Raw genomic sequence first — 17,760 nt, 5'->3', positions numbered from 1 at the left:
GCATAATTCAAATTAATTTAATCAATATTTTTCAATTTTATTAAGCAAAAAATAAAAAACAAACAAAAATACTTAGGAAAACCGTAAAAAAAATAAATGTTAGTATTGAAAGAATCATGAAAACACACATTTAAAGCAATTGTTAGAACAATAAAATTGTTAGTAATATAAAACAAAACAAAAAAAAACTATTTGCAATAATCAAAAAAATCAACAACAACAAAAAACTATGTACTTGTATATTAATGTTTAGCAACAAAAAACCAAAAACAAATGACAATTAAATAAATAAAAAAAATGTTTTTTCTTCAAAAAAAAAAAAATATTAAACAAAGAGTTAAATTTTATTGCAATGACTCATTGTGCAGCATCTTGTGAAAAAATTAACCCTTAAATGGTAAGAAGAACATAAATGAAACATTAATTAAAATAAAATTTCCAAAAAAACGATAAAACTCAAAACTGCGGTATTGGTTTTAAATAATTTAAAATCATTTTTTTATATCATGGAAATACAACGCCCAAAGTCATGCACTTTTTTTATGGGCCTCTAAGATTTGGGGCCACGGTGTCATTTTTTCAAAAAAGAGATCAGTTTCTCAGGCTGATATCTTTCAAACAGTTCGGAATTTTGATTTACTCTCTGAGGCAGAGTTGTAGCCCTTGTCATAAAGAACAAAAATTGTTAACATATAAAATAAAAACAACTTCATCTTCAAGATCAAAACCGCAAAACAAATCAGGGAAACAATCAACTACAAAAATGTACCTAAGTGTTTTGAGCCATAAACTATTAAATTATTATAAACTAAAGCTTCAAAAAATATTTCTAAATTTATTTCCATATTTTTAAAGTTTGTTGCGATTTTGATCTTGAAGATGAAGTTTTTTTGATTTTATATGTTTCCATTTTTTGTTTTTTATGACAAGAGCTACAACTTTACCTCAGAGAATAAATCAAAATTCAAATAAATTGAAATATATCAGCCTGAGAAACTGATATCTTGTTTGCAAAAATGAAATCTTTGGGGGCCCTTAAAAAAGTGCATGACTTTGGGCAAAACTGGAAGACACGGGTCTTTTTTTATGGTCTTTTATCACGTACTGCTGTCCTTATGTGGTTATATTTTTTCGTGTAGCACTATGTAATGTAGCAAATGCTATAAAATTCTAATAAAATAGATTTTATGAATTTTAATTGGTAGTATGAATTAAAATGCGGAATTTGCAATAGATGGCGTATCTTTTGAACGCGGTTTTTGGTTTTAATATTAAGATTTTACCTTTTAAAAACGGTGGGTTATCTCCTTTAAATAAACCGGATACTTTTGATTTCAAATAAAAGCAGCATTGTTGCAAACAAACCTATACAGCACACTGTAAGTCAGTTAATTTATCTTTATGTAACGATGCTTCAAATTAGACTGACTGGTTGATGTTCTGATGGCCAACTAACAAGGTGTAAAAAAATTTGTCAAAAGGTCAAAGGGAATCCCGCAATTCTTAAAAATTGAGGCGAAAATCCCAAAAATGGCGTTTTTTACAATTTTGCCTATAGGGTCCACAATTTACTTGGGGCTGGGAAAATACTTTGGCGGTAAATAGGAAATACATCTAGGTTTCCAAAGCTGCTTTCCGTTTTCTAATCCCACGTTTGGGCTTTTAGAACATGTGGCCCAAAGTTGAAATTTTGATACATTTTGGCGACATTTTCAAAATATGGGACATGTTTTTTATACCAAAATGTTCTCCTTAAGAATACATTATAGAAAAATATAAAATTCTTATATGTTCTTAAAGAAAGTTTTTTTTAATAAAAAAAGAGTGAAGTCACCTTTTTGTCCAAAAAACAGCAAAAATCAACTATTTTTTGAATATTTAAATTGAAAATCGTTTATTTTTGAATCCAGAATTGATATTGCTCTGAAATCTTTTGTATGATATTTGCAATTCTATTTTCTAACTAACCAAAAAATTCAAGTCCATTCGGTCCAAAATTACGACCTATATTTTTAAATGCGGACCAAGGTATGGCAAAATTTGAAAATTTCAATTTTGAAATGCTTATAACCGAGCGCTTTCCAAAAATATAAAAATCTTTGAAGTCGGATGCGAAACAAAAAAATTGCACGTGTTTAAAAATTGTACATGTCGAAGGTACCCTACTTTGAGCACCCATAGCGCCGCCCCTGGATTATTTGTAGGGCCCATTTTAATAACTTAAACTTGAATACTCCTTAGCTACGCCTACGTTATCCCGATCGGACCTGCCGTTTAGAAATGCCAGATTTATTTCCAAAAAATTTTGATTCTGCCCCACTGTGCAGTAGTTAAAATTGTTAAACGTATACGTCATTTTGAAGGGTATATATCAGTCATTTATTCTCACTAAGTTGTTGAACAACTAAGTTTTTTTTGCTTCGAAAATGTTGAATTTTCTGCCAACAAAGCGTCATATGCGGGAAGTATTGCTTTACTTCTTCGCCCAGGCCAGACAAACAAGATTGAAGATCAAGAATTGGAGGCATTACTACATGAAGATTGTTATCAAATTCAATAACAGCTGCAATTTCAAAAAGTTTGCGAACAGCAGGATTCATCTAAAAGCAAGGAAATTTGGTATCATTCGAATTAAAACCGACATTCCTTGAAAAATGATTTAGAATGTCTGAAATTATGTTTAAACGCTATAAAAGAAAATCATTACTTGCGATGAGAAATGGATCCATTAAGTAAGGAGTATTCGAGTTTAAGTTATTAAAATTGATCCTACAAATGCTCCAGGGGCGGCACTATGGGAGCTCAAAATAGGGTACCTTCGACATGTAAAATTTTTAAACCGGTGCCATTTTTTTGTTTCCCATCCCTTTATATTTTTGGAAAGCGCTCGGCTAGGTCTTGAATAAACATGCTTGCGTATGCTATTTATCTCTTATAATTTTCGAGACCTTTAACCTTATGACAAGGTTTTTTACACTTTGTTATTTAGAATGACAAATCGGATGGGAAACAAAAAAAATTGCACGTGTTTAAAAATTTTACATGTCGAAGGTACCCTACTTTGAGCCACTATAGTGCCGCCCCTGGAGCATTAGCAATGCCAGATTTATTTCCAAAACATGTTGATTCTGCGCTACTGTGGAATGTAGCCTGGGAAAAATTAAATCGTTTGACACATGCATTTTTTAGCTAAACCAACTTTAAATTCCTGAAATTAATTGTCTGAAAATGGTGGCTAAAGATCGTAAGTATAAATTTAAAACTCATTCATTGACATTTTAAATATTTTCTATTGACAGAGTTTTACAGCCAATACTAGCAATACTTTGGGAACCATAAGCTGAAGTCTTGGAACACAGCATGCTGCTGGTTTGTTATGAGCAGGGAAACCAAAATATGCAAATGCATGTTTTTTCTGGTGAGTCTAATGAGCACATGGATAAGATATTTACACGTTTCAGAACTATTTAAGAATTTTGGCATCGATTTGTTAGTGCATATTTTTGCATATTTTACCCTTAAATTCATATTTTTGCATATATTTGTTTTAAGAGCATATTTATGTCATATTTTTGAGTTTTTAGAGCATATTTTACTGTTTAATAGAATATTTTGACTTTATCAAAAAAAATTTTGTCCAAAAAATTAAAAAAATTTAAAACAACAATTCGAACAATTTTTTTTTCCAAAAAATTAAAAAACTGACAAAAAATTTTTGTTCACCTAAAAATATTTAAATTTTTTATTTTGAAGTATAATTTGGTGAAGGGTATATAAGATTCGGCACAGCCGAATATAGCTCTCTTACTTGTTTTAATACAAAATAAGCACTATTTTAATAATAGCGCCATCTAAATATCAAATTTTAGTTCTAATTCAAACTTAACCGTTCTAAGTGTTAAAGAAATATAGTCTTTTAAATTTGCTTCTGTAACATCAGTTGATTTCGAACGAATATTTTCTATGTATAAAAATGTTTTCAGATCCAATAGACAACGATTTTTATTTGAAAATTTAAGTCAATTTTTTTTGGTTAAAAATTATGTAAAAGTGTGTTTTTTTAAGAACATATTTTTTAAATTTTAAGAGCATAGTCTAAAAGAGTCATTTACTAGACTATCTGTCTATGATTTAATAAACCCAGTTAAAATTTTCAAACTTTTTCAGCCGAGAAAATGCTTTTTTGAGGAACTTATTCGTGGATCCCGACTACAGGATGTCAATCTCACCTTGTGTTGTAACAGGAGGGTCACAAATTAATTTTTCTTAAAGCCAGTGTCCTCCTCCACGATGCGTTCATATGTAATTTTGCAATCGTTTTAGTAGTTTGAAAGATTCAGATTTATAACCACTTCTTGTCGATCGCCCCACTGTGCAGCGTCTACAACAACAAGCTACAATTTGGTGGGAGATGGTTAGTATAATAATTAGATATGTACTAAACATATTAATGAAAGAATATAAGACATTTATTAATCTTTTTTTCTCGTCAAAAATTGATTCATGGTATAATGAATAATAACAAATATTTGCAGGTTGCTATCATCATTACCTGCTTATTTTTTCCTCTTTGATAAACTAAAAATGTAAATTGCTTTTATCATTTTTTTTTAGGTTTTCATACCTGATACCATTTAATTTCAAGTATTCTTCAAAGATTTTTTTCCAATAAAAAAATAATTGTAGCATTTTTTGGTTCTCGTTTCTGTTATTGGCATGTTAACATGACAAAAAAGCAGCCGATTTTATCAGTTCAAATTGCAATTTCTTTTTTTTCGCATTTTCTGTTTTCTAAAAACAAATTCATCAGTTGCTGTTTGTGGTAACAAGAAGAATAAAAAAAAACAAAACTAACTGAAGATTCTGCTATTAAAATTTGATTTGAAGTAAAAAAACAAAAGTTCATTAACAATCAGTATAATTTTAGACGTTTGGCGGTTAAATTGTTCTTGAAATTTTAAAGAGCCGATATTGAATAAACGTTATTTGTTTAACGTATTTGAAAAGCGGATTTTAGAACAATAAAATGAGTTTAAAAAGTGTAATTTTCAGTTTTTTATTGATAGGAGTGGCTACAAAGTGTCTTGTACAAGGTATTAAACAAATTATTTGAAAAAAGATCCTTTAAAATTTCGATATCTCTAAAATAAGAGGTTTTTCAGAAAAATTTCAATATAAAAAAATCACCATTTTTGATATGAAAAAATCTAATATTTTGGAAATATTTACTGAAAGAAAAAAGTATTTGATAATTTATAATAGGGATGATCCATTCCAAAGCGGGCAACTATTGCATTTGCCTCATTTGGTCCAAAAATATGGCGTCTTGAAAATTGAGAAAAATATTTACAAAATTTTACATACAACTAAACATAACTTTTAAACCATACAATGTCCAACATTATTAATTGTGGTAGTATTCGTTTAAATCAGAGATAACAAATACAAAAAGTGCTGTTTTCTTTCCGCTTTGGGATGGATTCTCCCAACGATAAAGAAAGATAAAGCTGTGTTGTAAATAGAAGCAGATGCAAACAAAAGTATTTAGCAAATATTTACATTTCTCATACCCAAAGATACTCTTACAATGTAGACTTTTTCATTGCCACCACATTGCATACAAAACATTACAAGAATTCAAACAGAAATAAAAGGGAACATTTAAATGAGTCAGACACACAATTTGTAAATCCCATTGTGGCTGTTAAGTGCTTTAATTGAGATAACAAGTGTAATTGAAAGAGTAGAATGGAACTTGAGTACTTCATCGAAAAGAATTTTACACGTATTGATACATGCGTGTAAAATATGTATGAAAAATATCGGCTACATTAATGTTTACTTTATTGCAAATGACTGATAATAAAGCTCACCTTTTAATAACCTTAAAATACAAGAAGTTTTGCACAAGTACCTAGAGAAAACATAATTTTTTGGAGCACCATACTCCAATTAAATGAAAAACTCAATAATATTAATGAAATTAATTGTTATAAATATGTACACGTTTAATACATTAAAATTAAATTGTTTCTGGAGAAATTTTCGATAAGAATCATTATCACAAAAATAAAATTAAATTACTTATTTTTATCGTTTTATCATTTAACATTGACACAGTTTTATTTTTCTTTACAAGAGGTCTCAGTCTTTTGATTTTTTTAATTAATGAAATTTGATTTTATTGTTTGAGCTTGAAAAGGAAAATCAATAAAGTATTAAGACATAACTAGGGTGCGGATTGTCATGAATTCAAGTTCTGAGCTTGATATATTAATCCAAAATCGATTGGAAAATGAATGTAAAAAGACGTTTCTAATAAAATAACATTGGTTCTGTTTCTTTGAGATATTTTTCTCCAAATTTTGGTTTATAAAAACTTTTTTTTTAATTTTAACTTGAAAATGAATTTATTCGAGTATTCGATTAATCAACAACAAATTTTGATTGATAGATTTTTGTATTCTACATTGAAAAATGTTATTCATTCAAATAAATAATATATTTTTTTCTCGATTATTCGAATAATTTTCATTCGAATGACAATCCTTTTTCATTTGTGACTCCTAGATAGTGGAGTCTATATAGCTATGTCTGTTGAAATCGACTTACCAAATTTTGAATGTTCAAAAAACCGGCAAATTTAAAATACCGGTTTCCGGTTTAAACAAAAAAGTGTGTTTTTAAAAAAAAACCGGTTAAACGGTTTCGGTTTTTGTCTTCGAAAACACCGGTTAACCGGTTAATATTAAATTTTTGTTTAATATGAAAAAGGTCTCCTTAAATTTATTTTTATTTCTGGACGTTAATTGGAAATGTGTTAATGTACTAAATCTTCGGAAATTTATCATTTTTGAATTCTTAAGAAATCTTGTCAAATGCTATAGTTTTCTATAAAATAAATCAATATTTTTAAAAAATGATATCAAAGTTTTTCATTAATATGTTTGAATGAGCTTTAGAAAATATATTTCATTAAAACCGGTTAACCGTCTTACAAAAACCGGTTTGTTAAAAAACCGAAACCGGTGGAGTTTACAAAGATGAAAAAACCGGTTGACCGGTTTTCGGTTTCGGGTTTGCAATACTCTACTCCAATTACTTACAAACATGATTGATTTTTTTCACCAAATTTTAATTTTTCACCATTTTTTTTACCTAATAATTTTTTTAAGTAAATTTGGAAGAATCTTCACTTCATCATTTGTTTCCCAGAGGTATTAGAGTATTAGACCAATCATTTTTTCCCACAACAATGTCAGCTTTCTAGGAATATTTTGTAAACATTTTGAATATAAAATGTTTAAGATAAATTATAGTGAACTCTGAAATTTCCTTGTTTATGCTTTTGAAATAAACTTTTAGGCTATTCTGAAAACATACTTCTTTATAGAGAATATTTTGAAGAATAAGCTTCGAACTTTTCTATTTCGCCGTCAATGCTTTGGAGGGAAAGAAAAATTTAAACTGATGGCTAAGAATGAGATGACTGAGAATGAGATTTTTCCCCAACATTAGGGATTTTGAAAATATTTTTGGGAGAGACAATTTCGATTAGAAATTGGTGACTATATAGGGGTATTTTAGTTTATTAATATTCGAATTTTTGTAGATCAAAATTAATGTTGATACCGTAGCCAAGATCCATAGATAACCAACCTAGAGTCGAAGCATTTATCTCGTCGGATTGTACTAATTAGCTAATATTAAATAATAAACCATAGTTAGCCGACAAGAGCCGAAGCATTTATTTCGTCGGACTGTATAAGTTAGCCAGTCATATCCAATAAGTAGTAGATAGTCTGCTTTTACACCGGGCAAGTTTACTTGCGCAAGTCTAGAGTTTATAGGAGAGAGAGGCAAGAAGAAAGAAGAGGGGTACACACTTGCTTGTACTGGCAAGTCTCTTCAATTCTCTTTTGTTTTCTCATTTTCATTATGGCGTCTATTAGGTTTTGACATACAAAATTGAACACAGACTTGCTGTGTGTAAACGGTCGAGCAAGTTTAAAAGGGAATCGAAGAGACTTGCTTCAAGTAAACTTGCTGTGTGTAAAAGCAGACTTAGCCGACGAGAGCTGAAGAATTTATCTCCACGGATTGCATCCAAAACTATATTTGCCCATAATTAATCGTTATCCAACCGAGTGCCGCTAGCCTTAACTAGCTAGCCATAACTAATAAACCATAGTTAGCCAACGAGAGCTGTAGAATTTATGTCTTCGGATTGCATCTGCATACTTTGTATTTTATTTTCCCATAATAAATCGTTATCCTACCGAGAGCCGAAGCGTTTATCTCGTCGAATCCTCTATTCGAAACTTCGTTCCCGAAGATATAAGACAGCTCTGTGGTTATGAAAATTTCAAGCTGCTCTTTGAAGAACCTGAAAAGCCAGAACGGAAACAAAAACTGCTTTACAAAAGCAATGACTTATTTACCTCGGTATTTTAGGATAATAAAAAGCACTTCCGTATTTAATTTATTATTGGACAATTAAAGCCTGATTAAGTGAAACGGACGAAACGTTTGTCTAGAAAATTAGTTTCTAAATATTCTTGAGTTAAGCTTAGTACTCTGTTCAAAATTTCATGCGAAATGCTGTCAAACTACATATAAAATATTTGGAATGAAATATATGCGAAATAATTTCGCAAAAGCAGTACTCTGTTCTTATTGTGGAAAACATGTGAAATACATCTGACAACCTTATTTTTCCACACGAAATAACATAAGCAGCACTTCTTTCACACAAAATTAAAACCAACAGCTGATCATTTGTTGTATATACAATTTTTTGCATGAAAAAACCAAAAGTTTTCGCAAATATGAACAGAGTACTAGGCTTTGGTTTAAAATGAATGTAAACCTCTAGAAGAACATTTTGTTCATAGAGAAATATACATAGAGCGGAAAGCCTCTTGTCAAAGACCTAAGTGGTGTTAGTTAAAAAAGCTATGAGAGTTTTTTTTTTAGTTTTCCTATACTTTTGTTCATTTCATTTAGTCAAAGGATTGTTAAATACTTGAATTATCCCTGAAAAGGTTTTCATAGGAACAAACAATATTTGAAGATTTTTGCGGATGTTTTCAATTCCGTTTGAGAACAGTAACAGAAAAGTATCTGTCTGACTTTGCTCATAATTTATACGTTATAAATTCGAAGTGAACTTCCCTTAGCAAATTGAATGTATATTTACGAGATCGTGATATTGATTTTTCCAGATCTCCTGTATTTACTAAAGCTCTATTGAAAAATTTCCAAAAATATACATAAGCAGAAATGTACATATTCTTTAAGGCCATATGAAAAAATCAAAAGAGTAGAAGTTGAACTTCCAGAATATTATATTTGGTATACATCTTAAGCACGGACAACGATACAGATGATTAAAGATGGCTACCACTTTGAACTGTTATTCCATGAAATCTGTGTTGTAATGTCATTAGCGATCCATTTTCTTTATTTATATCTGGATTTCTTTCCTAAAACTTGAAACTGTCCAGCAAGGTTACACCAACATTTAAAAAAACCTGATAAAATTTACAATGAGTTTTGAGATGATGGTATAGAAACATATAATGACAGCAGTTCTTCTTCATTTTCGAAATGAAATCCGTCTGATTAAATTAAATGTGATAGAAAAGTTGGATATTTTTTTCCGGATTCAGATTCTATCTTTATTGCACAGAATAATCCATTAGTGTATAAAATGTACACTTAATCGGTCATGTATAGGGTAATAAACTTAGAAATGCCATGAGTAAAAACTGGAAACCATTAAATACGTAATTGTCAATAATAACATAAATATATGAACATTAGGATGGCCCCATTTGTATGGAAGAAAAATAGGGAGTCGATGTTCCCAACTGAAATGAAATATTAGTTTGTTTGAGGTTAACATTTCTCAAAATGTCGAACAATTTTATTGAAATCTCCTTTCACTTTATACCATTATTTCATGTGTTTCCTTTGCGAAAAATTAAGAAAAATATTTAAAAATCTAGATTTTTATCCTTGGATCCAGCTCACGAAATATCGATGCCAGGACAAACATTTTGAATTAAACTTTTGCTTCAGTTGTGAACAGACAAAAATCTCTTTTATTTTTAAGGCCATCCTAATGTACATATTTACAATTATGTATTTAAGAGTACGATGATAATAATGTTGTATCTAAATAATTGCATAAGATAAGATAATTGAGATAAAAAAATAAATACCTATCATAACAAAGTGTATATGCAGCATAATAAATAATTTCTCAATTAATGTTTTTATTGATAAACAAAATGACTACAAATGAATTTCGTTCTGTTTCCCCCTCCACCAATTCAAGGTCTCCAATGTTATGTCTGTGAAGATTGTAATGAGTATGAAGATTTCAAAGAATTGCATATTTGTGGTGAAATTTCCATTGAGACAACAGCGAAACCCATAATATTGGAAAGCGGTGCAACAGATAAACCAGCAGTGAAACCTACCTCAAAACCCATGTTGCCAGAAGATCCTGACAATTATCTAGATAGTGAGGAGTCACATGATGAAGTGAGTGTTCTAAATTCTGGACAGAAAACAACCACAAAATCAACTACTACTGCTATTAACACACAAAGTAAAACCACCACAAAGCCAACTGCTACTAATACGCAAAGTAAAACTACCACGAAGCCAACTATTATGGCTACACAGAGTAAAACTACCACAAAGCCAACAGCAACAGTGTTATATTCTTAATAATTGATAAACGCGTTTTGAAATAGTTGGAAATTACATTTTATTCAAAAAAGTATTAATCAAACATTTAAAGAAAACAGATATTACGCTTGTTACATATACAACAGATAAAAATGTAATGTAATGAGATATGGCGGAATATATTTATAAGATGGTATGACAACATTTAAATATTAAAACATAGAAAAGAATGATGCCATTTATTTGTAATATATGTTAAGATACAGATAACATTAATTAAGGATATCACAATCTCCCACACTAATAGATGACATGGTCTCCAAAACGAGCTGGTAATCGTCTAGGCCTATTAGAGCGCCTGGCACTTCCTGGCGTCCGTGGCTCTTGTGGTTCCGCAGCGACTTGTGGTAAGCGCTGTGTGTGGTTTCGATGAATAATGATTTCTTCTATTTGAGGTTTCTTTTTTTCCGAAGAATTTTGAAGTACAGCTGGTTGATTTAGGATTTGTACCGTTGACTTATATAATTGATTAATATGTCGTTTCAAAATATAATCGTTATCTAGTCGAATTTGATAATGAAGGTTTCCGAGTTTCTTTAGGACGGTGCCAAATTTCCAAGTGGGAACGTTTTTCTCAAACCAACGTACTTGGACCCTTTCTCCCACACTAATTTCGCGTACTGTAAAATTATTTGCATTGTTTTTAGCGTGTTGCATTGGGCGAATAGCATCCAATTTAATACGTAGTTCACGACCAAGATAAAGTTGGGCCGGACTTTTCCCGTTTCCCATTGGCGTGGCTCTATATCTCGAAACAATTTCTTGAATTTTTATGTGCAGTGGCATATTTTCATCTTCCATTGATTTTAATTTTCTTTTCAGAGTCTGGACGTGTCTTTCAGCAAGACCATTTGTGGCGGGATGCCCCGGTGCAATAAATTTTTGAATAATGCCGTGATCTGTACAGAACGATCTGAACATGGCGCTTTGAAATATTGTGGCATTGTCCGACACGATAATTTCGGGAAGGCCATGTGTTGCGAAAATGTTTTGTAGCAAATAAATCGTTTTTTCAGACGTTGGAGCTTCCTTTATTATGCGGATTTCCGGCCATTTGGATTTTGCATCGACCAAAACGAAAAAATGGTGATTTTGGAAAGGTCCCGCATAATCAATGTGTACTCTTTGAAAATTCTGGGTCGGCTCATCCCATTGGTGTGTTTCAACCTTTGGTGGATTTTTCCTTACCATGGCACAATTTTGGCAAGATCTTACAAGGCGTTCTATGTCAGTATCAATATTTTTCCAATAACAATATTTTCTGGCTAGCTGTTTCATCCTCTCAATACCAACATGTGTATGGTGTAATTCTCTAAGAATTTGTTCTCTCAAGCTTGAAGGAATCATTACACGATTTCCTTTGAACAAAATTCCACTTTGTATTGAGTACTCAGGGTCAAAATTGTGTCCATTTAATAATGATTTTTTCAAATTGAAATATTCTTGATCACGTTCAGTTTCTTTTGCAATCGTTGTGGCTGTAATTGAAAACGTTGAAATTTCATTTATGGTTTGGTCTTGAATAATTTGTGTTTCTGAATCGAGAAAATGATTAAATTTTGAGGTATTTCTTAATGGAGCCCTAGACAAACAATCGACATGTGCTATATTTTCAGCTTTTTTATGTTCAATTTTGTAATTAAATCCTTGTAGGAAAGATGCGTACCGAAGTAATCTTGCTGACGTCATGGCTGGTGTTTTGGCGTTCTGGTGTAAAATTCTCGACAGGGGACGATTGTCGGTAACAAGAGTAAATTCTCTTCCGTACAAATACATAAATAATTTTTCTACAGCAAATATAATTGCAAGTGCTTCCCTGTCGAGCTGACTATAATTTTGTTCGGCTTTTGTCAAAGCTCTCGATATAAAGGCAATAGGACGTTCTGCATTATCGATGACATGGGAAAGTACTGCCGCTACCCCTGTTGGACTTGCATCACAGGTCAATGTTAATGGTAGGCTTGCATTGTAAGGTACTAAAACTCTGTCGTTTAAAATTTCTTCCTTTAGCTTTTTAAAGGCTTCTTCACATTTCCTAGACCACACAAATTTGCCTCCTTTTTCCAATAATTTTCGTAATGGGAATGTCAATGTTGCCATATCTGGAATAAAACGAGCATAATACGTAACCATCCCCAAGAATCGCCTGACGTCATCAACATTTTCTGGACGTGGAAGGTTTGTCATAGCTTCGGTTTTTGAAGGACATTTAGAAATCGCATTATGACTTATGACATAACCCAAATATTGAATTTGCTCTTTGAAATATTCGCATTTATCCTTATTAACATGTAAATGATATTTCTGAAGTCTTTCGAAACAATTGATAAGCCTTTGTTCACATACGGCTTTAGTTGAACCATGCACGATTATATCGTCAAAATAGGAAATTGTTCCCTCAAGGCCTTGTAAAATTTGATCTAATATACGATTAAATTCGCTTGGAGCTGTTTTTATACCAAACGATAAGCGGTTCATTCGATACGTACCTCTGTGAGTTGATATCGTTTGAATCTGCTTGCTATCATCATCCACAGCTACATGTAAATATGCTTTAAAAAGGTCAAGCTTGCAAAAATATTTAGAATTCCTTAAAGTGTTGAAAATTTCATCGATTCTTTTAATAGGGTAATGAGCTGTTTCCAGTTGAGGATTGACACATAATTTGTAATCGACACATAGTCGTACGGTGCCGTCAGGCTTTGGTATAGCAACCAACGGAGATCCCCAGTTGCTGGTGTTGACTTTAGTTATGATGCCGTCTCTTTCCAGTGAATCGAGCTCCCTTTCTACCTTTTCACGTAACGCAAAAGGAACTTGCCTTTCTTTTAAAAACGCCGGCTTGGCACCTTCATGTAATTTTAATGAGCATAATAAATTTGGAATACATCCTACCTTCTGTTGAAAAATTTCAGAATATTTTTGAATTATTTCTGATATTGATTTTACTGATGCATTGTCTGAATTTTTATTTACCTTTTTATGATCACGATCTACTTCATTTAAATCAATCTTAAGGTGTCGTATCCACAACCGTCCAAGCAGGGGAGAATGTTGGCATTCAACTACAAACATTTGTTCTTTTGATTGTTTACCTTTATAACTGACGTTCACTTCTACGACTCCTAGTGGCACGAAAATATCACCAGTATAAGCTCGAAAAGCTATTTTTGTCTTTTGCATTTTTACATTTAAGTTTAATTTATCAAAATCGTTTTTTGGAATTAATGTATAGCCGGCTCCCGAATCTACCTCAAATGTTTGTTTTTTCCCTTCAATAAAAACAGCTGTGAAAAATTTCTGTAATTCTGAAGATGGTATCTCAGTTTTGCTATAGATATCAATTATTTGATGAATGCCAAAATTATCGTTTTCTTCAAAGTAATCGTCATCAGACGAGCACGACTCAACAACATTAAAAAAATTGTTCGATTTTTGTTTTAATTTCGATTTTATGCACACTTGTTTTATATGGCCTGTTTTATTACATGCTGAGCATTTTAATTTTTCTTTGTTTATTTTGCATTCTTTTGAAAGATGATTATTTCGTCCGCAGCGAAGACACAAACCTTCTAAACCAAGTTTTCGATAATTAACTTTAGCTGGAGAACGATTACGTTTTTTATTTTGAGTACCCGATAGCTTTTGTGGAAATTGTTGTTTGATTTGATTCACATCACTAGTAGATGGATTATTTATTATTTCATTGTTATTGATTTTTGCTGCCTCCAATACCTTTGCTTTTTCGACGATTTGCATGAAAGAATCATCTGTATTTTGTAATAATTGTTCACGAATTGCATTATCTCTAATACCTCTTATGAACTGTGCACGGGAAAAAATGTCAGACACAGATTTATTACACGAGCATACGAACCCACATACCGCCGCTCTTTTCTGCAAAACAGCAACAAAGTCTGAAATACTTTGGTCTTCATTTTGGACTTCATTTAGAAATCTATGTTGTTCTACAAAAATATTTTTCTTGGGGCAGAAGTGACCTTGAAAAAGTTTTACAATTTGTTCATATTTCAGATCATTTATGTTCTTTGGTGCAGCTAACGTTGACAATAGCGAATAATTTGATGAGCCTACATATTGTAAAATAAGTTTTGCACACATATCTTTATTAGCAAACACTCCTTTTAACTGCAAATGGATTTCAAGTCGTTCTTTGTATATATCAAAAGTCTCCAGCTTTGGGTCGAAAGGATCAAAATTTGATATAACGTTAACGCTGGTAACATTTGCTTGTTGTGATTGTTGTTCCACCATGGCTTGAGTCATTTTAGACAGCGCATCGATCAATTTCTCCATTTCGTTCATGGTGCACTTTAGAAATTTTGATTGAGGTTATAATTTCTTTGTTGATATTATATTTTTTTTTCCTTAGGTTTATCCTCGTCGCCAATTGTTATATTCTTAATAATTGATAAACGCGTTTTGAAATAGTTGGAAATTACATTTTATTCAAAAAAGTATTAATCAAACATTTAAAGAAAACAGATATTACGCTTGTTACATATACAACAGATAAAAATGTAATGTAATGAGATATGGCGGAATATATTTATAAGATGGTATGACAACATTTAAATATTAAAACATAGAAAAGAATGATGCCATTTATTTGTAATATATGTTAAGATACAGATAACATTAATTAAGGATATCACAAACAGGGTCTGCAAAACCTACAACTGCAAATCCAACTACTTCTTCTAACAAAACTGAGCAAAAAAAACCAACCACGCAGTCTTCAACTCTGAAAGAATCAACCAGCCAAACATCTACAGCAATTAAGACAACTCCTTCTACTGTAGCAGCAGCTGCTGCTGTTACCCCAACAAAGCCAAAACCCGTAGCTTTACCGGACTACGATGACTATTTGGAATATGAAGATCCCATTGAGGACAGACGTAGTGTCAAATCTTTATTGAAAATTAATGAACCCGTTTGTTATATGATCAAATATCAAGGTAGTTAACACTTTTAATTTCAGTTTAGCTTTCATTACTTCAATTAATATTTACTTTTATATTTCATTACAGTTAATAACACCGTTTTTACCAATCGCGGCTGCACCTCTTTCATCAATGCCAACAAATATTTGACCTGTCAGACGTTATACAATGGCGCTCCCATGGAATCTTGTCGCATTTGCTCTTCAAATGGTTGCAATAAATTTCTTGCCGGCGAAAGTGATGAAGATGATCATGGAATGCCCATAAATGCTGCCGGTATTATGGAAAAGTTGGGCTCTATTGTTTTAGTAATTTGTGTTTTAATAAATCGCTCTGTATTTTAATGATATAATCATAAGTAATGTCTGGATTTATTTAAATAGTTATGAAATGTTTAATCGTTAAAAATTTCAAGAGAATGGAAGGTTTGTTAGTCTCCTCAAAGAATAGACATAAGCTTTATGTACAAGTATTTGGTATTATTGAAAACCTTAGGACTATAAGCTTAACAGTTCAAAGAAATTAATGTGTGCTATCAATTTTCAGAAATTAAAAACCTTAAACCTGAAATTTCATGAATTTGGAAACATATATTAAAAGGTCTTTTAATCATTGGGTTGATAACTTTTGCAATTTTAAAATGGGGAAAATATGTGCAAAAAATTTAGTTCTTTCATAAAACTGACAGATCTTCTGTTATTTACCGACTGATATTTCGAAAATTTTCAATAAATCTGAAAATTTTCTTAAAAATTTGCCAAGTTTGGAATGTGCGGCTTTCGATTTCTCGACAGAAGCGCCAGAAGTTTAAAAATTTTGAATCATATTTTCGTTAATTTTTATACCCTACACCACCATAGTGGGGAGGGTATTATGCGTTTGTGCAGATGTGTGTAACGCCCAAAAATATTGGGCGTTTTAAAGTATATTAAAGTATACCGATCGACTTAGAATCACTTTCTGAGTCGATTAAACGATGTCCGTCCGTCCGTCTGGCTGGTTGGCTGGCTGTCCATGTAAACCTTGTATGCAGAGTACAGGTCGCAATTTTGAAGATATTTCGATAAAATTTGGTACATATAATTTTTTCGGCACAAGGACGAAGCCTATTGAAACTGACTGAAATCGGTCCTTTATTTCACCTAGCCCCCATACAAATGTCCTCTCGAAATTGGACTTTATCGGTCATAAATCTTTAATTTATATATGTATCTACACAAATTTCACTCCAAATAAGTTTTATATATAATTAGTCATAGCTCCCATATAGACCCGCTTCCGAAAATCACTTTAACGAGCTTAAATCACTTAAAAATGTTGGTATATACACAAAATTCAACATAAATAACTTTCATATAGACATAAATCACACGACCTAATTATATGGTGATCGGTCCATAATTGGTCATAGCTCCCATATAAGGCCCACTTCCGAAAATCACTCACGAATATAAATTATTGATATTTTAAAAGAAAAATATTTTTACTCATTTACTTGGTGTAGGGTATTATATGGTCGAGCTTGACCGACCATACTTTCTTACTTGTTTTTATTATGTTACTGCTTTACTAAATTACATATATCTGAATTGTTTTACCATATAGAAATTCATAATTCAAATCATAGGTAAACCTTGATATAGGCTTTTATTAAATGTATATCTTATATTTTCCTGTTTTAGTCTTTTAAACTTGGGTCTCAAATATACTGATATTATATGGCGTGCCAAAAAAGACCGTCGAAGGCCGTCCAATGACTATATACATCATTTAAAGAATCTTCTGGGGAATATCTTTGTAAAGAAATTGTAGCCGCCAGCACCCGCCGAAATACTTTTTTTTAATTTCTACTGAATGGAATTTTTAGAAATATTTTTTCTTTATTAATGATTTTTATATACATATCTAGACCATACTGTAACTTGAAATATAGTAAATACAAATCTTTTTAAAAATTTGGTTTCAGAAACACATGGAAACGTATTTTTTTAATTTTTTTTATTAATGATTTTTATATTCTAGGCCCTACTGTAAC

At 31.4% G+C, this 17,760-nt stretch overlaps 1 protein-coding gene across 1 annotated transcript; it reads left to right on the top strand.

Moving 5' to 3' along the window:
• Positions 1-5,009: 5,009 nt before the first annotated feature.
• LOC135950357 (mucin-2) lies at positions 5,010-16,105 on the top strand. The gene is made up of 5 exons (XM_065499904.1): positions 5,010-5,093; positions 10,343-10,725; positions 11,009-11,108; positions 15,444-15,740; positions 15,813-16,105. Exons 1-5 carry the CDS (start codon positions 5,027-5,029, stop codon positions 16,067-16,069), a joined length of 1,104 nt encoding a protein of 367 aa, XP_065355976.1. The 5' UTR covers positions 5,010-5,026; the 3' UTR covers positions 16,070-16,105.
• The last annotated feature ends 1,655 nt before the right edge of the window (positions 16,106-17,760 follow it).

The sequence above is a fragment of the Calliphora vicina genome, chromosome 2 (genome assembly GCF_958450345.1).
Source record: "Calliphora vicina chromosome 2, idCalVici1.1, whole genome shotgun sequence".
NCBI lineage: Eukaryota > Metazoa > Arthropoda > Insecta > Diptera > Calliphoridae > Calliphora > Calliphora vicina.
This window is presented reverse-complemented; position numbering and strand designations above follow the sequence as displayed.

Coding starts and splice junctions, on each gene's coding strand:
- LOC135950357 (XM_065499904.1), top strand. CDS start 5,027: ATGAGTTTAAAAAGTGTAATTTTCAGTTTTTTATTGATAGGAGTGGCT. Junction 5,094..10,342: donor TACAAAGTGTCTTGTACAAG/GTATTAAACAAA, acceptor CACCAATTCAAG/GTCTCCAATGTTATGTCTGT. Junction 15,741..15,812: donor TTATATGATCAAATATCAAG/GTAGTTAACACT, acceptor ATTTCATTACAG/TTAATAACACCGTTTTTACC.